Source organism: Cricetulus griseus, chromosome 2 (genome assembly GCF_003668045.3).
Source record: "Cricetulus griseus strain 17A/GY chromosome 2, alternate assembly CriGri-PICRH-1.0, whole genome shotgun sequence".
Classification (NCBI taxonomy): Eukaryota; Metazoa; Chordata; class Mammalia; order Rodentia; family Cricetidae; genus Cricetulus; species Cricetulus griseus.
Window position 1 is genome coordinate 82406532 of NC_048595.1, and position 18837 is coordinate 82425368.

The 18837-nt window shown below is 46.8% G+C and overlaps 1 protein-coding gene across 9 annotated transcripts in view; it reads left to right on the forward strand.

The window, feature by feature from the left end:
• Whrn (whirlin) overlaps positions 1-18837 on the forward strand; it is an 82755-nt gene that overhangs the window by 11273 nt on the left and 52645 nt on the right. For all 9 annotated transcript variants that reach the window (XM_027400274.2, XM_027400275.2, XM_027400276.2 and 6 more), the window contains exon 2: positions 15243-15461. In XM_027400274.2, the coding sequence (XP_027256075.1) occupies positions 15243-15461 (219 nt within the window). The remainder of the gene's footprint in view (positions 1-15242; positions 15462-18837) is intronic.

The window sequence follows — 18837 nt, forward strand, 5'->3', positions numbered from 1 at the left end:
AGATCCTCCTGCCTTTAATTCTGGGATTAAAGGTGTGCACTACTATATATCTAGCTTTGTCAAGGTTTTATTTTATGCATCATGACTGAAAATTCTCTGCTAGATAACAGTCACCTCAACTCACTCCCCTGCTCCTCCTCCTGCCATTAGAGTAACCCAGTCCTGGTGAGTCATCCTGCATTCCCTGACTTCATCCAAAAAGCATCAGAGGACTTCCGGCGCCCCCTGTAAAAAGCTGGTGGTCATCCACCCATCCACTTGTTTGATTGGACAAGTCTAAGGTCCAGTTTGCTGGATTCATAGGAAAATGTGGAAAAAGTCTGCCTAAGTCTTTGAAGTAAAATGTATGTGTACTTGTCTATGTATATGTGCATGTGTTCCTCTCTGTATTTAGTTGTATGACCTGCAATTTAAGCAGCAAACAGTGGGCTGCCAAGGTGCCTCAGCTAATAGTAGGGTTTACCATGGAAGCCTGACAACCTGGCTAAATCCGGAGACCCACATAAAGGTGGAAGAAGAGAAGAGACTCTATACTTTTATTCTCTGACCTCCGTGTACATGTCCTGGCATGTGCATGCCCCCCCCCCCACCGCCCCATACCTTATATACAGGCAATGATAAATGAAATAATTTCTTAAGTTCAGAAAAACACATATATAAGAAAAAAAAAGCACAGGGGGCTGGAGAAGTGGCTCAGCAGTTAAGAGAACCTGTTGCTCTTGCAGAGGACCCGGGTTTGGTTACCGGCACCTGCATGACAGTTCAAAGCCATATGTAACTCCAGTTCTAGGGGATTGGTACCCATTTTTGACCTCTGCACCTACTAAGCAAGGATGTGGTTGCACACAACTACATTCAGGCAAAACACAGCTTAATGAATGTTTAAAAAAGAAAAAAGCAGAGGTTTTAGAATTGTAGACAGGGTTGGAGGGATAGCTCAGTGGTTAAAGGCTAGGTTCACAACCAAAAATGTAAGAATTGTAGATAATCCTATCTACCAGGAAGTGATTCCTTTTTGTAATTTTACTCGTGTGTTTCCAGTCCCCATGAGCACTATTTTGGGAGTCTCCACAAACCTGCCTGTCTGACCGCAGTTGTCTGTCTACTGCTTTCACCCAACAATGTATAAGACAGTTTTCCCACCTTGATAAATGTTTCTAGTATGTGATTTTTAATAACATAATATATTGGAAGGAAGAGATGTGTGATTTATCTAACTAATTTCTTCTTGTTGGACAGTTTGTGTTTTCAGAGTTATCCATATTGCTGCATTCCACATCATTGCACAGTAATCTTTAAGCATGTTGCTAATAATTCCCTGGGCTGTCTCTCTAGAGATGGTGTTGGCTCGGACAGGCATCATTTTCAGACTTTTGGTAACTGTGGCCAAACTGCTCTTAGGAAGGGGATTTTTTTTTGATAGTCCCTCCTGCCCATGTTAGCAGCATGTGAGTGAAAGCCCTCATTTCTAACCATCTGTGCCCACACTGGATATTGTATTTCTTTTCCATTTTCTAAGCTGATAGCCAAAACACTATCTCATTTTCCGTGTCCATGGTTTGTGTATGAGGATGTGTTCGTGCTTTTTGACATGTAACTTCCTATTGGTATTCTGCTTATTTAATAACAAGTTTTGTATTCGGTGTCATCAACTCTATCAATCTTTTCCTTTCTGACATTTGCTGGGTTGGCTTATAAAAGCTGGTTGATCATCCACCTTGAATTCAGATTCCTCAGGCTGAAGTTGAGTTAAATTGGAAGCCCATCCCTTTTCTGCTGAGAAAGGTCAGCAGGCAGTGAGAGCTGAGGCTGTTAACCCGGCTGGGAGGAAAATCAAGCCCCTTGGCATATCTGCTCCTGGGCCGAGAAATTGACATTGATGGAACATGCGCTTTGGACATTAATCTCAGGCCATAAAGCACTCCATTGCAAACCCATGGAGACTCATCTGGAGCAATTGTATTTGTGATTCCTAGAGCATTGCTAGTCCTTCTGAAAAATGAGGGAGAATAAAAAAGACAAAAATTAAAAGAACATTTGTAAAGCAATTTACTTAAATTATAAGGCACCAAGAGGCAGCCTTTTGAGCAGTTGAAGAATTGCATTGTAAAGGAATCAATGTCTTTTTGGAAACGTCTCTGCCCCCATCTTGGAAGTTATGGTCACTGTTACCCATGTTCTCTTACAGATTTCTTACAGATTCCTCCCAAGGTCAGGTGTCACCTCCCCCAACACATACCTTCTTTTGCTTGTTGATGTTTTTTAAATGCTTTTTGAACGGCAAGCTGCAACCCAGTAAGTTATTATGAGCAATGACAGTAAAGAACAGGGGCTTTTAGATGTCAGATCTCTGTCCCAGCTCCGGATGTTCCTAGGGCAGGAGTGAAGGTTTCTTCTTTCCCACAGAGACTTTAGAGGAGGTAAAAGACTCATAGCAAAGAGGGAGGGAATGAGCCCTCAGGGAGGTTCTAATGACAGGCAAGTGTCTTTTCTGTTTTTGTTAGCATATATTACACACAGTGATGGGTTTTATTCTACAGGACTATAGTGCATTTTGATCATCAACCCCTTCTCATTCCCTCTGACCTTTCTTTTCCAATTAGCAGTTCTGCTTTCATGGTCGTTGTGTATGTGACTCAGTGAGTTCAGTAGGGTTGAAAACAGAAGCACGGTTGGGGGTTATTACAAGAGCATGGGCAACTTACCAGTGGCTCCCTCTATAAAGATGTATGCTCCCTCCCACAGCAAACATCCCTAGGACTCCTCAGGGAGAGGCGAGACCACAGGAGCCCCTTGAAAAACAAATTTCATAACATTAAAGAAACCCATCATTTCTCACTTGTGTGCCACCTCCTGGCCTTCCTTTCAGCATCCCGGCACTGCCACACTTCCTGTGCCTGAGAACCCACTTCCTGTGCATGGAGTCCCCTGCCTCCTTGAAGTTTTCTTTCCTGTGTACATCATGTTCTTTCAGGATGATTCCATAGAGCTGGTTCAGGAATGGGTCCTGAAGGAGTCCTGCAGATGCCCCTGAGAGGGTGTTTTCTCCATGTTTGCAGCAGCTCGAGCATACAGATCTGGAGCAGATGGACCACATCATGTTCCCAATTTGGCATGCAGATGTCATTGATGCTGGAATGAAGCTGTGGTTGGCTGATAGTATGTTCTTATCAGACCATGGAGCAAGTGTGCCATCATTCTGAGACAATACAGAAATAACAGTGTGCGACTTTTGTGTAAGGGGATGTATATTACTCGTGTGTAATCTTAGACCAAGCCAGGGAGAGGAGGGAGGGGACATCAGGGTTATTGTGGGAAGGATCACTGCCTCTGACTGCACAAAAATTTTTAGTCCTAGACATGTGCTGAGATTTCAGGGTCACATGTTCATCCACCCAGCATCTGTATCAGTGAGCACCTACGACAGTGGTGGATTTAATACCCTCTCCATACTCTACCTGTTTAATTCATTTATTTTTAGACATCTCAACTAATATTCCCACTTAGGTAAAAAGTGATAAGTGACTTAAGCTTTAACAGTGCATCATTAAAAAGGCAGAGGGAGCTGGACACAGTAGCACATGCCTTTAACTCCAGCTCTCAGGAGACAGAGGCAGGTGGACCTCTGAGTTTGAGGCCATCCTGGTCTACATAGCAAGGACTGCATAGCATAGCCAGGGCTATACAGAGAGAGACCCCATCTTGAAGAAGAAGAAGAAGAAGAAGAAGAAGAAGAAGAAGAAGAAGAAGAGAAGAAGAAGAGAGGAGGAGGAGGAGGAGGGAGGAGGAGGAGGAGGAGAGAGGAGGAGGAGGAGGAGGAGGAGGAGGAGGAGGAGGAGGCGGCGGCAGAAGGTTCAGAGATAGACTCTAATAATTCGAGGGTTGGTGGGTAAAGTTCTTGCCACACAGCTGTGAGGACTCAAACTTAATCCCCAGAACCCACATGAGAGGACAGTTATAATCACAACAGCCCTATGAGAATCCTCAGAACCTAGTCTGGTGTATGAGGCTGAGAACAAGGTGGCAGCGGCGGGGGGGGGGGGGGAGAGACCTTTTATTTATTTATCTGTTTGTTTTGAAAAGATTCCTTGCGCTGGAATGACGGAATTATAGGCAATTGTAAGCCAACATGTGGGTGTTGGGAACCAAACCTGGGTCCTCTCAAGAGCAGCAAGTGCTCATAACCACTGAGCCATCATTTCTTCAGTCTCAAGAGAGACCCTATCTTCAACAAGGTGGAAATTGAGGACCAACTCCAAGGTTGTTCTTTAATCTCCACATGCACAAGGGACATGTGGGTACCAGTGCGCTCATGAATACACATGTATCCTACACACTTAAGCCACACACATATACACAAATGAAACAAAACAAATGAAACAAAATGATCTTAGGACGTGTGTGTGTGTGTGTGTGTGTGTGTGTGTGTGTGTGTGTGTGTGTTTCACCTTTAAATTGAATTCTGAGGTTTCTAGAATCAAAACAAAAATAGGAATCAACAGCAAGTTACCTGTAATCCTAGCACTCAAGATCAAGGGGTGGACGAAGGAAGAGCAGGCAGGAAGACTATGATTTAAACTTCAGCTGGGCTGTTTAGCATAATTTAGAAACAACCAAAAAAGTGAAATATGCCACTGCCTATCACTTTATGTGGAATCCCTTGCCTCCTACGTTTTCTACCCCTGGAAACACTGGATATCAAGCCACAAGAATTTTCCGCCTTCCAGTCTGTTGGGGACAATGTAGATAAAACGATCACCTGTAGTAGGAATGTAGAGAGGTGAACTTGCAGGCACAGGAGCCCCACGTGCAGAGGCCTGAAGTGGAAAGGAGCCTGCAGCACCTGATACCGCTAGAAAGCTCAGATGGCCGGCAGGGGATGCAGCTGCCAAGGGGCAGGGCTGGCGCAGGCCTGAGGCACACTGCTGGGAAAGAAAGCTTGCTTGGTTCCTCAGAGGGCACAGGGTAGGGACAGGGGCCATTTTCATTCTAAAGAGAGTCTGGCCACTCTGTAGTGCTGGTTTGGGCACTGAAAGAGGGATCTGGAGCCCCTGCAGTTAGAGGTCATTAACACTAAAGAAATGGCTCTCATTCAGTTTGTATTTCTTATGGCCTTGAAATATGCTCCTGGGATGGAGGCCACATTGCCAATTCTACTGTGTCTCAAAGGAGGCTGAAGAGGGAGGCCTTTTCAGGCCATGTGGCCATCCTAGCATCTGCTTAGAGCTCAGAAGTCTGAGGGCTACTGCCAGCTTGCAGCCTGGAAGTCCCATGTCCCCCTTTTAAAATTCCTCTGTTTGGGACAGAGTATAGAGTTGGCTTTGCTGGCCTTGTAGTACCTGAACCTCTAGTAAGGGGGTGGGGTGGGCGATTAGAACCCTAGATTCATATTCTAGCCCTGTCTCTTACTTTCTTTGTGACCTTGCATAAGACACATCTTTCCTTATTTGTGCAGCTGGAAGACGATGATTGTCATTGTGATTTTGCTATTGCTGCCCCCTACAGGTGGCCAAGCAACCACAGCAAGCAGAGAGTCAGGTCCTGGGGACATCTTCACAGAGACTGTGGTTGTACATAAATGAAGATGCCCAATCTAGAAAATTAGATGCATGTGTACTCAAAACTGCACCCAAGAGGATGTTAATCACATATATCTCTCCTGGCAAGAAAGTGAGTGAAAGCCCAAGTTTCCAGTGTTAGAGGAGTAAGAACTCCATGCTGGTTCAGTATCCTTCCTCTTACAGTATGGAAACACATGGACTTCACTGAATTAGTCATGAAATAAACCCAAAATAATTTTCATCTAAAAGAAGGGGAGCTGGGCCTGATTGGGCATACCTATAATCGCAGCCACTGGGAGGTAGAGGCAGGAGGATCAGGAGTTTGAGGCCAGCCTGGGTTACATGAGACCCTGTCTCAAAACACCAAAAGCAATAAAGAATGAATGAGTGAATGAATAAATGAATGAATGAGTGAGCCTAAAATTTCCATTATGAGTCCATTTGTGAACAAAGAAGATTGTTTTGTTATTGTTTTTTTAATTTTGTGTTATTTTTGTTTGTTTATTTTCAGTGTTGTGAGTTGAAGTCGTCGGGCCTTCACAGCATGCCAGTCAGGTGCTCTGCCACTGAGCCATCTCCTAAGCCCCAGAGGACAGTTTTGTAGATATCCATAGATGGTTTTGCAAGATGCCAGACTGAGTTAAAAAGGACAGATAACAAAGTGGAACTCTGGGTTCCTTGTTAGAACAATGCCTGACCCCTTAAGCTCCTAACATATATTCCAGGCACTGTTTTATTTTATTATATTTTATTATAGTATGAATATGTGGTTTACATGTGTGTTGTGGGCATTCTCACCCATATGTGTACATGCAGATGTCAGCATCTGTCTACCTCATATTTTGAGACAGTGTCTCTCACTGAGCTTGGGACTTTTTCTTCATCTACCTGTCTCTGCTCCCTGACTACCTACCCTCTACCCTGCCTAGTGCTGAGACTACAGACATACTCTTGGCTTTTATATAGGTGCCAGAGAGACAAACTCATGTCCTCAGCTTGTATAGCAAGCACTTTACCTACTGAGCCATCCACCCAAATAAATATTGGCTCATTGAACCATTTGAGACACAGTACCACTGTTGTTCAATCTCATGCCCAGGAAGCTGGGTGTAGATTGGTAACTTGCCACAGGCTACAAGTGGCAGAGCTAGGATGGATTCCTAAGGAGTCTCTGGAGGTGTGGCTTTACTGCTCTAGGAGTCTCTGGAGGTGTGGCTTTACTGCTCTAGGAGTCTCTGGAGGTGTGGCTTTACTGCTCAGGAGTCTCTGGAGGTGTGGCTTTACTGCTCAGGAGTCTCTGGAGGTGTGGCTTTACTGCTCAGGAGTCTCTGGAGGTGTGGCTTTACTGCTCAGGAGTCTCTGGAGGTGTGGCTTTACTGCTCAGGAGTCTCTGGAGGTGTGGCTTTACTGCTCAGGAGTCTCTGGAGGTGTGGCTTTACTGCTCAGGAGTCTCTGGAGGTGTGGCTTCACTGCTCTAGGAGTCTCTGGAGGTGTGGCTTTACTGCTCAGGAGTCTCTGGAGGTGTGGCTTTACTGCTCAGGAGTCTCTGGAGGTGTGGCTTTACTGCTCAGGAGTCTCTGGAGGTGTGGCTTTAGGAGTCTCTGGAGGTGTGGCTTTACTGCTCAGGAGTCTCTGGAGGTGTGGCTTTACTGCTCTAGGAGTCTCTGGAGGTGTGGCTTCACTGCTCTAGGAGTCTCTGGAGGTGTGGCTTTACTGCTCAGGAGTCTCTGGAGGTGTGGCTTTACTGCTCAGGAGTCTCTGGAGGTGTGGCTTTACTGCTCAGGAGTCTCTGGAGGTGTGGCTTTACTGCTCAGGAGTCTCTGGAGGTGTGGCTTTACTGCTCAGGAGTCTCTGGAGGTGTGGCTTCACTGCTTTAGGAGTCTCTGGAGGTGTGGCTTTACTGCTCTAGGAGTCTCTGGAGGTGTGGCTTCACTGCTCTAGGAGTCTCTGGAGGTGTGGCTTTACTGCTCAGGAGTCTCTGGAGGTGTGGCTTTACTGCTCAGGAGTCTCTGGAGGTGTGGCTTTACTGCTCTTTCTGTTGGTGTGACCATGCTTCACATGAGTCCAAGTGTTCAATGCTTTCACTACGTGGAGATCTACAGGCTAGTGACCTCAGTCTGTAACTTCAAGTGTTATATATTGCTCTGTCTGTGTCCTAATTTGAACAGGTTCCTGGGAGCTGACAATATAGAAAGCTCATTAAATATCATGACAGATGAGTGGGTGTGTGTATGTGTGAGTGGGTAGGTAGATAGGTAGTTGGTAAATGGGTGGACAGAAGAATGGGTGGATGGAAGGACGGATAGATGGATGGATAGAGGAATGAATGGATGGACAGGTGGATAGATGGATGGATGTGTGTGTTGTATACATGTAGAGGTCAGAGGTTAGCATCTGTTAGGTGTCTCCCTCAATCTCTACCTTATTTTTTGAGACAGTGTCTCTTATTGCACTTGGCGCTCTCTGATTCAGCAAGACCTTCTTCCATCTGCCTGTCTGTGCTCCCTGACTACCTACCCTCCACCCTGCCTAGTGCTGGGTCTGCAGACACACGCTTGGCTTTTATATAGATGTTGACGATAAGCAAGGCAAGATAATAGAGAAGACAGAACATGTAAATGTGCCTTCAGGCATTTTCCTTAAATGCTGAATGAACTTGACTTAGAACCTAGATTGGAGCTACAACAGAAACACAGAAGCATGCTGGAGGCCCTTGGAAGAGAGTCCGTCACAGTCTAGGAAGATTTCCAGACGTGATAGGACTTTGAAATAGTGAGGTAGAGAAGTAGGGCCTACTACATGCCAGCTACTGTTTAGGTAGTACACATTATCATACTAACCTCTACTGTTTAGGCGGTGTACATTGTCATACTAACCCTTTCAAGAATTCCTTCTTACACGCAGAAACAGGCACAGGGAGGTTAGGTAGTTTGTTTAGCATCACTAAGCAAGTTGTCAGTGGAGCTAGGAAGCTAGGAGCCTTTCCAGTGTGTCTGAACCCTAGCTGAGGTGGGGTCAGGAAGAGTGGGGTCATGCTTCATCCTCGCCTCCTTTCCAGACCACTAATGTGGGTCTTAGAGGAGGTCTTCCTCAAAGTTAGAGTCCGTTCCCACAGGGAAGAGCCTGCCCCCTTGAGGTCTGAGCCCTGAAATCCCTTGTCCTCCCCTAGATGTGGGAAAACTTCTTTTGGCATGAGTTGTCATCTTGTAATCGTATACTCCTGTGGCCCCCTTTATGTCTTTGTCTATGCATGTACTTGAGCACAGTCCATCACTGTGTTAGCGTGCCCCTTTAGTCCTGCGCTGTGGCCATTCCAGGTCATTCCTCTGTCCTGTACAGGGACTTGTGTCATTTTGACCTCTGCTGTGGAAAGACATCATAGTTAGCTCCAAAGAGCTGAGTGAGGTGATTGGCCTCCTGGAACCACCATGTGTGGAGACATGCAGGCATAATCCATATTCCCATTATCTTGGCATGGGCCTGAATGGCGGTCTGGTGATGGATAGCACCATAGCATCTGCCGCTCAGGTCGGGACCACTCTGATTTGCACTGGACAAGCACAGGGGAAACCCATGGGTCCAGTTTTTCCAGTAGTGGGTGATGGCAACGGTGAGAGCCTAGCACTCTGACAACTGCCCTTGCAGTGGGCTCCTCCACCCACAGAGGCAGTGGAATGATGATCTTCAGCTTGTACCACAGAAATAGATGGACAGAGAAGCGTGGTGACTTGTATGATGCAGACAGCTGGTCTGCAGTTGATTGAGGCAGACGGGCTGGTCCTAGGGTCACTGTTGTGGGGGGGGGTGTTGATGTCAGCAACACACACAGCTAATACCTGTCCCTTTTGAGAAAGTGTGCTTTTTACAGCTCAACATTGGAGCTGTCCCTAGCCTTCAGATGTCTTTGATAAACTCAATTTGGGGTCTGCCTCTTGGCATGTCTATAGTGCTTCCTCCATATGCCCTGGTGTGTGTGTGTGTGTGTGTGTGTGTGTGTGTGTGTGTGTGTGTGTGTTTCTGAACCCCTCTTGTCCCTGCCAGCTGGTAGGGATACCTCAGAGTCCCAAGTTTACACCAGGTTTAAGGGTATGGGCCAGTGACATGGTAAGAACAGCAGCTAGCAGTTATGAGTGTTCACCCCCAGAATGGGGGAAACTGGAGACCCTGCCCACAAGCCTGCCTGATGTCTAGCTCTACATGTCCCCAAGGCCCTGACCTCTCTGCTGTCATGGGTAATCACTCCTCTATGGCCCTGAATCAAACAGATTTAGAAGTTCCTTTTGGACAGTACCTTACCAGTTCAACCTGCTTATTGCCAAATGGCAAAATGGAGGCCCAGCAAGGGCAGGGAGAAACCTCAGATCCCCTAACAGGAATGCACATGGCAGAGTCGTGCCTGGTTCTCTATCTCACCAGCCTAAGGTCTTTGCAGTTTTCCCTGATGCCTCAGGCTGCAGGCTACCAGGTACACTCCACTAAGAAAGGTGCAGTGACTGGCCTGACATTCCTATTTGGTGTCCCCAGATGGTCAGAACCATAGGAGTCAAGGTTGCAGTAGCCTTGTGTCAGTGTGGAAGGCCAGAGTAGTGGATGTCCCCAGCTGTCCTTCAGAATGCACTCCTCTGTTTACTGACCCCTTTGAGATGAGTCAGGGTGGAGACTAGGAGGTAGCAATGGACTGTAGGGCCTTCCCACCAGACATGCACTTCTAATTAATTAAAGAGGGTGGAGTGGCAGTCATGTTCCTTCCAATTCCAGTGGGCCAAGGCTGTGTTTCAAGTGTGCTTGGCCGCTGGAAGTGCTGGCTTAGGAATCTTGTTTCTTTCTGATTTTCCAGAAAAATACTGAAAGCCATGGATGTTCTTGCCCTCCACGACCTCTGAAAGCCACATTTGTCCTCAAAGAAGAGTCAGCATCAGGCTGCAGAATGGTCTGAGGGATGTGGCTGGCAGTCCTATAGCCTTGCACTGAGAAAGCTGGAGTTTACGAGGGCTGGGACTCCATGTCCTGAGCAATGTCTTGTACCCTCACCACGCTGTCCCTTCCCCTCTTGGGTTTTTAGGTAGCCATTCTGTAAAACGTTAGGGCAGGCAGCATGGGGACTCTGGTGTGGGCACTCAAGGCCGAACCTCGGCAGCACCAACAATGGTGTTCTCATCAAAGGCATTAACCTCCTCTTTCTCAAGGTTGCTGCTCGCCTATTTATAGAACTGACCAAGTGAAGTCGACCAGTTGCCTGCGAAAAAGAATACAAATGATGCTGATGCTCACTGCAGCGATTCTCTTTTTCCTCGTTTTCCCTTCTGACTTCTCAGACAATGCCTTTCTGTGGATTCCTCTCCATGGAGAGTACCACAGGGAGGTGGAAAGAGGCTCTTCTGTCTGCTGAGCACCTACTGTGTACATAGGCCTGGATTTCATGTCCACAGTCCCATTTGTCCCACATCACCCCAATAAGGTGTGGTCTCTCTCCCTATTCACACATATTGCTTTGAGAGGGCAAGCCACTAGCCCAGTGCCTCTCAGTAGATAAGTGCAGTTTGACCCTTTCTTCTAGCCTGGGCAATCTATGTACTCATTCCATTATCGTCCCCTGGCTGTATGATGGTACCTATGGTGGTTGTGATTTCTTGTGGGGTGCTATTTACGCTATCACCCAGTCAGGCCAGTCAAATGTTTTTTCAGGACCTATTATTGTGTGACAGCCCAAGCTTTGTCTCTCATCGGTCTGCAGGTGTTGTGGAGACAAATTTTATATCAGGAACAATATCTTACCTCATCAGGCACAGGTGTCATGAAGTTCTACTCTGTGCTGAGTGATGCCTTACCTGTAAGCAGACCACAGGTGTCATTGAGGCCTACCATGCTTCCTGGTGATGCCTTGTCCCTCAGCAAGGACAAACATCTTGAGGACCCATTGTGTGAGCGCTCATACCTTATTTTTACCAGGCTATAATCTCCTTGAGGACCTACTGTATACCAGGAGCTGCGTTGTCTCCCCAGGCACAGCCTGTCACTTATCTGACCCAACTGTTGTGAGATCCCACTGTGCACTTGGCAATACTTCATCTTTCAAAGCATAAGAGCCTACTGTGCACAAGGTAGTAATTTGTCCCTTGACAGGCCTGGTACACAGTAGGTTCTTGGTTGGGCCTTGCAGGGTGATTGACCAGGCTTAATTTCACCATATGCCATGGGATGGAGGACTCCTGCTGGTCACAACGGCACTGGACAGGGGAGCTTTGTCCTTTTGGAACAGGGAGCAGCAGGCAGGGAAGAGGGTTCAGGAAGATGAGGGCACAGAGGATGTAGGCAGCCTCCGCTTCTGCTGATCTTACCTGTACCTGGACACTCACTTTCTGTTTTGCTGGAGCAAAAACACACCCTTCCCTCCTGCACCTTCAACTTAACTTAAGGTTTGATTTTTCCCCACTATTCCATGAGGGGAGCCATGGGGAATACTCAAGAACACTGTAAATCTTTCCCTGCTCATCATCTCAAGAACCCTTTCTAAGAAGAGGTTTGGAGAGCTGCCATGCTCATTACCCCTCCACCAGGGCCTAGCATTTGCCTGTGGAGGGGAGAGCTAGGCCTCACCCCCTGGGAGAGCCAGGACCCCAATCTGTCTGAAGGAAACCTCATCCCTCACCCCAATTGTTCCTTGAGGATTGTGGAGTTCATAGAGCTCGGAGAAGCAGATTGGGATAACAGTTTAGTTCCCCCAAGTGTTGTGTCTTATTTTCTTATATTGAAAGCAATGTGCGTTAATAGTAGAACATTTGGAAAACATTGCAAAAAAGGAAAAGCAAAATACCAGCCACTGGCAATCCCACCCAGAGGGAGGTGCTGGTGGGCATTGGTGCGTTCTAATGTTTTGTTTACTTGCATGATTTTTCTCCCGACATAACTGAGATTGTGCTAGAAGCCATGATTTGTAGCCTGTCGACCCCACTTAACATCAGAATACGTCATGTCCGTGGTATTGCAAAGCCTCACTCAGTGCACTCTTCCTGAAGTCCAGGACCTGAAGAAACCTTCACTGAGTCAGACCAGTCCCAACTGTGGGGTGCATTGTCAACTGGAGCTTCCTTAGTAGACCATTACACAGTGGGTGGCTGCTTGCATTTCCTGAGGCTGGAGCCTCAGGCAGCATGTGGGTATGATCAGGTGACCTGCCAGGCTTGCAAAGGGCCATTTTTCTTCCTGTGTCCTATATAGAGGAAAGGAAGCAAGCAAGCTCTGGTATGTGTACCCAGCCTTGGTGTAGAACCACTGATCTCATTATGAAAACCCTTTCCTCATGGCCTCATTCCCCTAAAGGCCCCATCCTCACATTCACTAAAATAGTGTCTAAAATTGGGGGAAGCTACAAACTGGTACTCCCAACATGAAGTATGTTGGCTGTTAATCCAATACAAAGTGACTGTCTCCCAGAATCCATGCCTTCATCTCCATTACAGGTGCATTGTAGGAAAGCAATATGACTGACCTCATCTTCTACCCCAGGGCATAGACTTTGGTTTACTCCCTACTCCTTGAGTTTCTCCATCTACTGGAAAATTGTACAGCAAAGATGGTATCTACACTTGGAATTAGTAGCCGTGTGAAAGGAACCCCTTACTGTGCATGTGGGCACTGAGTGTTTGCCCTTCCTCACAGAAGTGGTAGGTCCCTCTCCACCCATCATTGCAAGAGTTAAGTTTGTAGGAAGAAATGAAGGATGAGAGTTTAGACACTTCAACAGCTAGAACCACTTTATTTTTCCTAAGAGGTGTTGTCTCAAGATCTGGCTGCACCGTGATTAAGGTACAGGACCAAGCAGCAATGGCCAGAGTTCAAGAGACCACAGATTGCACACTTCAAGCTGGGGATTTTGTAGTTAAGGAATAGGGAAAGGGGTGGGGGGAGTTTCATTAGGGGCAGAAAGGGGAAGTCAGCCTTTTTCCTTAAACAAGCTGTTATTGAAACTGCAGAATCTGTTGTCTCATTTACAAACACCTGGTGTCTGCAGTGGGGGCAGCTGCTTCTCTTATGCAATCTCTGAATGACTGGCTTCCTGCAACTTTGAGCTTTGGCTCTTTTTTTTTGCGGGGGGAGGGTTGTCCTTTACCCATGATAGGAGTCCATGGGGATTCCTTGAGATTGTACATGCCAGGTGTAGGGCAGATACCTTGCCACATACAGGCCCCTGCTCAGTGCTAAACTACTGTTACTGATGTTTCTGGTTTGGGCTCTCTTATCTAGTATTTTATTGGGGTCCTGAGACCACTGTCAGGCTAGACAGTTTCACACATATTCGGCGTATATTCCTGTCCCTTAGAATCTGTAGCAACTTGGCACTAGAATGTGTTGATGCTCAAGACCCTTTTGTAAAATGGCTGGTGAGATGTCTCAGTGGATGAAGGAGCATGCCTCCAAATCTGGCGACCTGAGCCTGATCCCCAGGACCCACATGGTGGACACAGAAAACCAACTCCCACAAGTTGTTCTCTGACTTCCACACATGTGCCATGACACATGCATGGATACACATAAACACAAAAAATAAATGTAATAAAAACTTCAAATGGTATAACATGCCCTTTGTGGACTTTATGTCATCTCCAGAGGACTATACCCAATGCAATGTAAGTGCTAAGCAAGTAGCGGCTGCGATGTACTATTTAGGGAATGCTGACAGGAAACAGTCTGTATATGTTCAGGACGGATACAGACTTTTAAAAAAAATCCTCAAATGTGTGTGTGCACGTATGTACACGTGTGTGGAAGCCCAAATTTGGTGTTTGATGTCTTTTTCCATGACCCTTCACTTTATTTATTGAGACAGGGTCTCTCAGTTCTTCCTAGAGTTTGTGAGTTAGCTAGTTTAGCTAGCCAGCTTGCACTGGGGATCCTGTCCCTGCTTCCCAACTGCTGGGATCACAAGAGGTTGCCATGCCAGCTTGACTTTAGGGTTCTTGGGATCCAATCTCACACATGCATGACAAATGCTTTTAACTACTGAGCCACCCACCCCCAGACCCCTGGATGCATTAAAACAAAACAAAATAAAACCACTTTTGTTCTGTGACTGAACGAACCTGTGGGTGTGAAACTATGTGTTAGAAAGGGCTGACTGTCCTTGAACTCCATGACTTAGATTTATATATGAGTGACATTAGTGAAGTCCAGAGGACACCCAAGCTTCTAGGAGCTCCCAAAGAGTCACCTAGGGGACACTCCAGTCTTCCAAGATCAAATTGTGATACTATCTGGTTTATTGGGGACAAGTCACATAGGCACTTTGTGGCATTCCAGACTACAGAAGATGAGCAGGTGCTTAGCATAACCACACTGTGTGCACAAGCAGTGTCAAAGAGGGAGTCCCTACATGAGCTATACTCCAAAGCCAAGGTCTCCAACACCAGCATAGAGCCAGCCCTCCATTCAGGCCTTGTAGAGATAGCAGCCTCAGTTCACTCTCTACACAGATATCTTGAGAGATGACTTTGTATTTGGACCACTTGAAATAGGGTGGCACAGATGCTCCATTTTTTACATGCCAACACTAAGGGCTTGGGGGTGGGGTGGGGTATGGGATTAAGGCTGGGCTCCTCCATGTGTGGATTCTTGATATGATGTGAAGTAATGGCAGAGTGGGGGTACCCCCTTCCTTCTAACCATGTGTCCCCCTCTCTTCAGGCTCTCAAGGGCTCCAAGAAGCTGGTGCTGTCTGTGTACTCAGCTGGGCGTATCCCTGGGGGCTATGTCACCAACCACATCTACACCTGGGTGGACCCACAGGGCCGCAGCACATCCCCTCCCTCCAGCCTGCCCCAGCCACATGGCAGCACCCTGAGACAGCATGAGAATGACCGAAGGAGTGCCCTACACCTCCTGCAGAGTGGAGATGAGAAAAAGGTGAGATCTGTCTAAATGGGTAAAGACAGTGGGACTTGGGGAGGCCTTGGATTTCCAAGCTCCATGTACATCCAGGAGCTCCCTCAAGACTAGAAGGAAGGAGCCAGGCTTTGTTACTTCTTTTGAATTCCTCAGTTTGGTCTTCTGGCTTCTGCTTATGAGCTATACGCTGTGCATTGCCTTCTAGGATTAGCTGCTGCCACAAAGTAGTACAAATACTGTGACTTACTGTGAACCTTTCTTCCACAGCAGATTAGAGGGGACCTTCGGGGCTGGTATACAGCTCTGCACTAGGACTTATTCAGGGATGCAAATTCCCACTATCCACTTGCTCCTAGGGTTAGTCCATTCTGGTAGTTGAATCTGGGCCACAGAATGCCCCTGCTTTAGCACCCAGGACAGGGGAAGAGAGAATGCTTGGGGTATGCCTTTACTTGTGAACTTTTTATGTATTGAATTCTTCAGGATCCAGATCCAGGCATGGTCTAGATCATGATTCTGGAAGAGTCTTAGACAGTGGGGGTCTTGGGCTGGAAACAGCAGAAACCAACTTGATTGACTCTGGAATTTGGAATGTTCTAGAAAGGTGTGAGCAATCCAAGAACCAGAGCTGAGAAATTCAGGGTGCATCTGCAGAAGGTTCCCCACCACAATTACCCCATATCCTTCTCTTCTAGTCTTCTATTTCAGGGAGGAAGCATCTTTTTGGCTGGCAGAATGCCCTGAACCTTGATTGACCAGACAACTAGTCCTCTAGCTGGTGGGGAAAGGGGTTCTGTAGCCTGAAAGAAGCCAGGCATCAGCAAATGTCTCCTATAAAGCCTTCTTCCTTCTCCTTCAGAAAGTGAGCTATTTGCTACAGGAAAGAATGAAAAAAATGATTGAAATGCCCTGCCCCAAGCCTTAACCTCTCTGGGTGCTGTTTGCATGGTTCTGTTTGCATTGTGCACTGTGGGTGCTTCTGGGATCAAGAATAACTGTCACTCCAGCCTGCCAGCATCTCTTTTCTGTTTTAGGACCTTGATCCTTACAGACAAGAGACCAAGCTCCTTCCTCCACAGACTTTCTCAGTTCTCATCTTCCTGTCGATAAAATCATAACATTTACTTAAAGTGGTTTGTGTTCTTTGCTCAAACATCCATATGAGGGACATAGGGAGATATCAGTGGCTTGTAGGGAGGTGTTGGTGCCTGGGAGCCTAGCTGGTGTGTACAGGATGGCAGCCAGAAGGCAGGTCTTCATGCCTCCCTACCAGGGACACCTACTTTAGGCCACCCTGAGGCGGGGTTATGGTCAACGCCAGACTTGCAGCAATGGGCAGAGAACCCACTTTGTTGTTTTCTGAAGCTGCTGTCCTGGGCAGAACATGAGTTCAGAGCTGAAATTGCTATAATTTTGTCTGGTTCCAAACTCATGTAAATTGGTTGTACAGGGTACCCTCCTGAATCCTCGAGGCCACCTGCAGGGTATGTAGCACCAGAATCCGAGCCAGAAGGTGGAAGGTAGAGAGGTAAGACAAAGAAAGCCTGTATCTTGGTCCCCTTTCTGCTGTGGCAATTAATGTGCAATTTATAAGGACATGAGATTTGTTTGACTGGTGGCTAGGAGGCTGGATGTTCCAGAGTGTGGCACCCGCACCTGATGAGGGTTGTGGTGCTGGACCACTGCATGGTGACACAAAGTCATCTCATGTCTCTTTCTCATCTCATAAAGCCACCAATGCCATGAATCATAGAAGACTCACCAAGGTATCCTCATCTAATCCTAGTTACTGCCCAAAGCCTCCTTCCTAAATTCCATTAGCATACTAATTTGGAGGTTAATTTTCTATACACTACAATTTAGAATACATATTTATTCATTCTATGGGCAGGGAATTTCATTTTCCTTCATGAAAATGAAATTCCCTGAAGGACTAGAAAGTGGCAAGAAGGGAGGACCTCTCTTAGAAGATGACAAAAGAGCCACTAAGTACCATTTCAGAGCCTGAAAAATCCCAGGACATCAGGACAATATGTGCAAAGGTCCCAAAAAGGACCGAGCTCGGTATTTTTGAGGTATTGAGTGAGGAGGAGGATGGAAGTGGGGACATTAAATAAAGTCCGCACCCTCCACCCTGGGCATCATGGGGCAGCTTACAGAAGAATATAGAAGGTGTGTCCCAGAGACAGGGAGAATGCAAACACCACAGGAGGCAGGATCCACCCCCATGAAAGTCCAGGAGTCTGCCACAGGTGGCACAGCTGAGTGTGTCACAGATTTAAATGGGGCCACACCAGTGTAGCAGGAACGGTACAAGTGATAGTTCTGCTGCTTGTGAACTGTGTGACTTTGGGCAGGGTGTATAACCTGTCTGAACCTGGGGTTCCTCCTCTGTGATACCCCTGGGGAAGCTCCATGGTAGTGAGGTTCTGGTTTAAGCCCTGCTTCTTCCTCAGTCCTTAGTGCCTGGAATAGTGTGGGTGTCGTGATGGGATTTATTTGAGTACAAGCAACATGACTTTGCCTAGAAGCAGCATGGAGGCTGAGTCTTCGCTCCATATCTAAATCTGAATCTGATTGGAGCAGCCTCACACTGTTTAGCTGTGAACCCACCCAGAGAAGAGCTGTTAGCATCTTTGTGGTGGCCTTTAAGAAGCAGCTTTCATTGTGCCCCCAATCCTCTAAGGATGGAAAATACTTCCTGGACCCTGCCAGTCCCATGTTACTCCTAAATAGGAACATGCAGCCAAAGCCAACAGGTCTCTCGGCCTCCACCTTTGGGGTCAGTGACAGTTAATACTGATTGTCAGCTTGACTGGATTACAATCACCTACCTCTTCCAAAGCAATCACGTAGGTGTGTTGGTGGGAGATTGTCTAGATTATGTTGAGTTTGGAACTGTCACCCTAAATGTGAGAGCTACCATTCCATGGGCTGGGGTCCTAGACTACACAAAAAAGAAAAAGCCACCTGAGTGTCAGAGTTCACCTCTTTCATGTGACCAGCTTCTCCCTCTTCCGGTTGCCATGGCTTCCCTGCCATGATGGGCCGTGCCCTCACACTGAACCAAAACAAACCCTTTCTTCCTTAGGTTGCTTTGCCAGATATTTTGTCATAGCAACAATCAAAGCAACTAACACTGGGAAAGTGGGTGGAGACATTTATTTATTTATTTATTTATTTATTTATTTATTTATTTATTTATTTTCTGTTGTGATGCTCTCCCTGGCCTCATGTCTGTCTTGAGAATCTGAGAAATCATAGAGGGACAAGAGTAGAGTTCATGTTTTCTGAGGTTTTCCAATTGTGGAAAACCATCATCATCATCATCATCATCATCATCATCACCTTCATGTCCCTATCCCAAGTGCACAGTTTATTCTGTGAGTTGCCT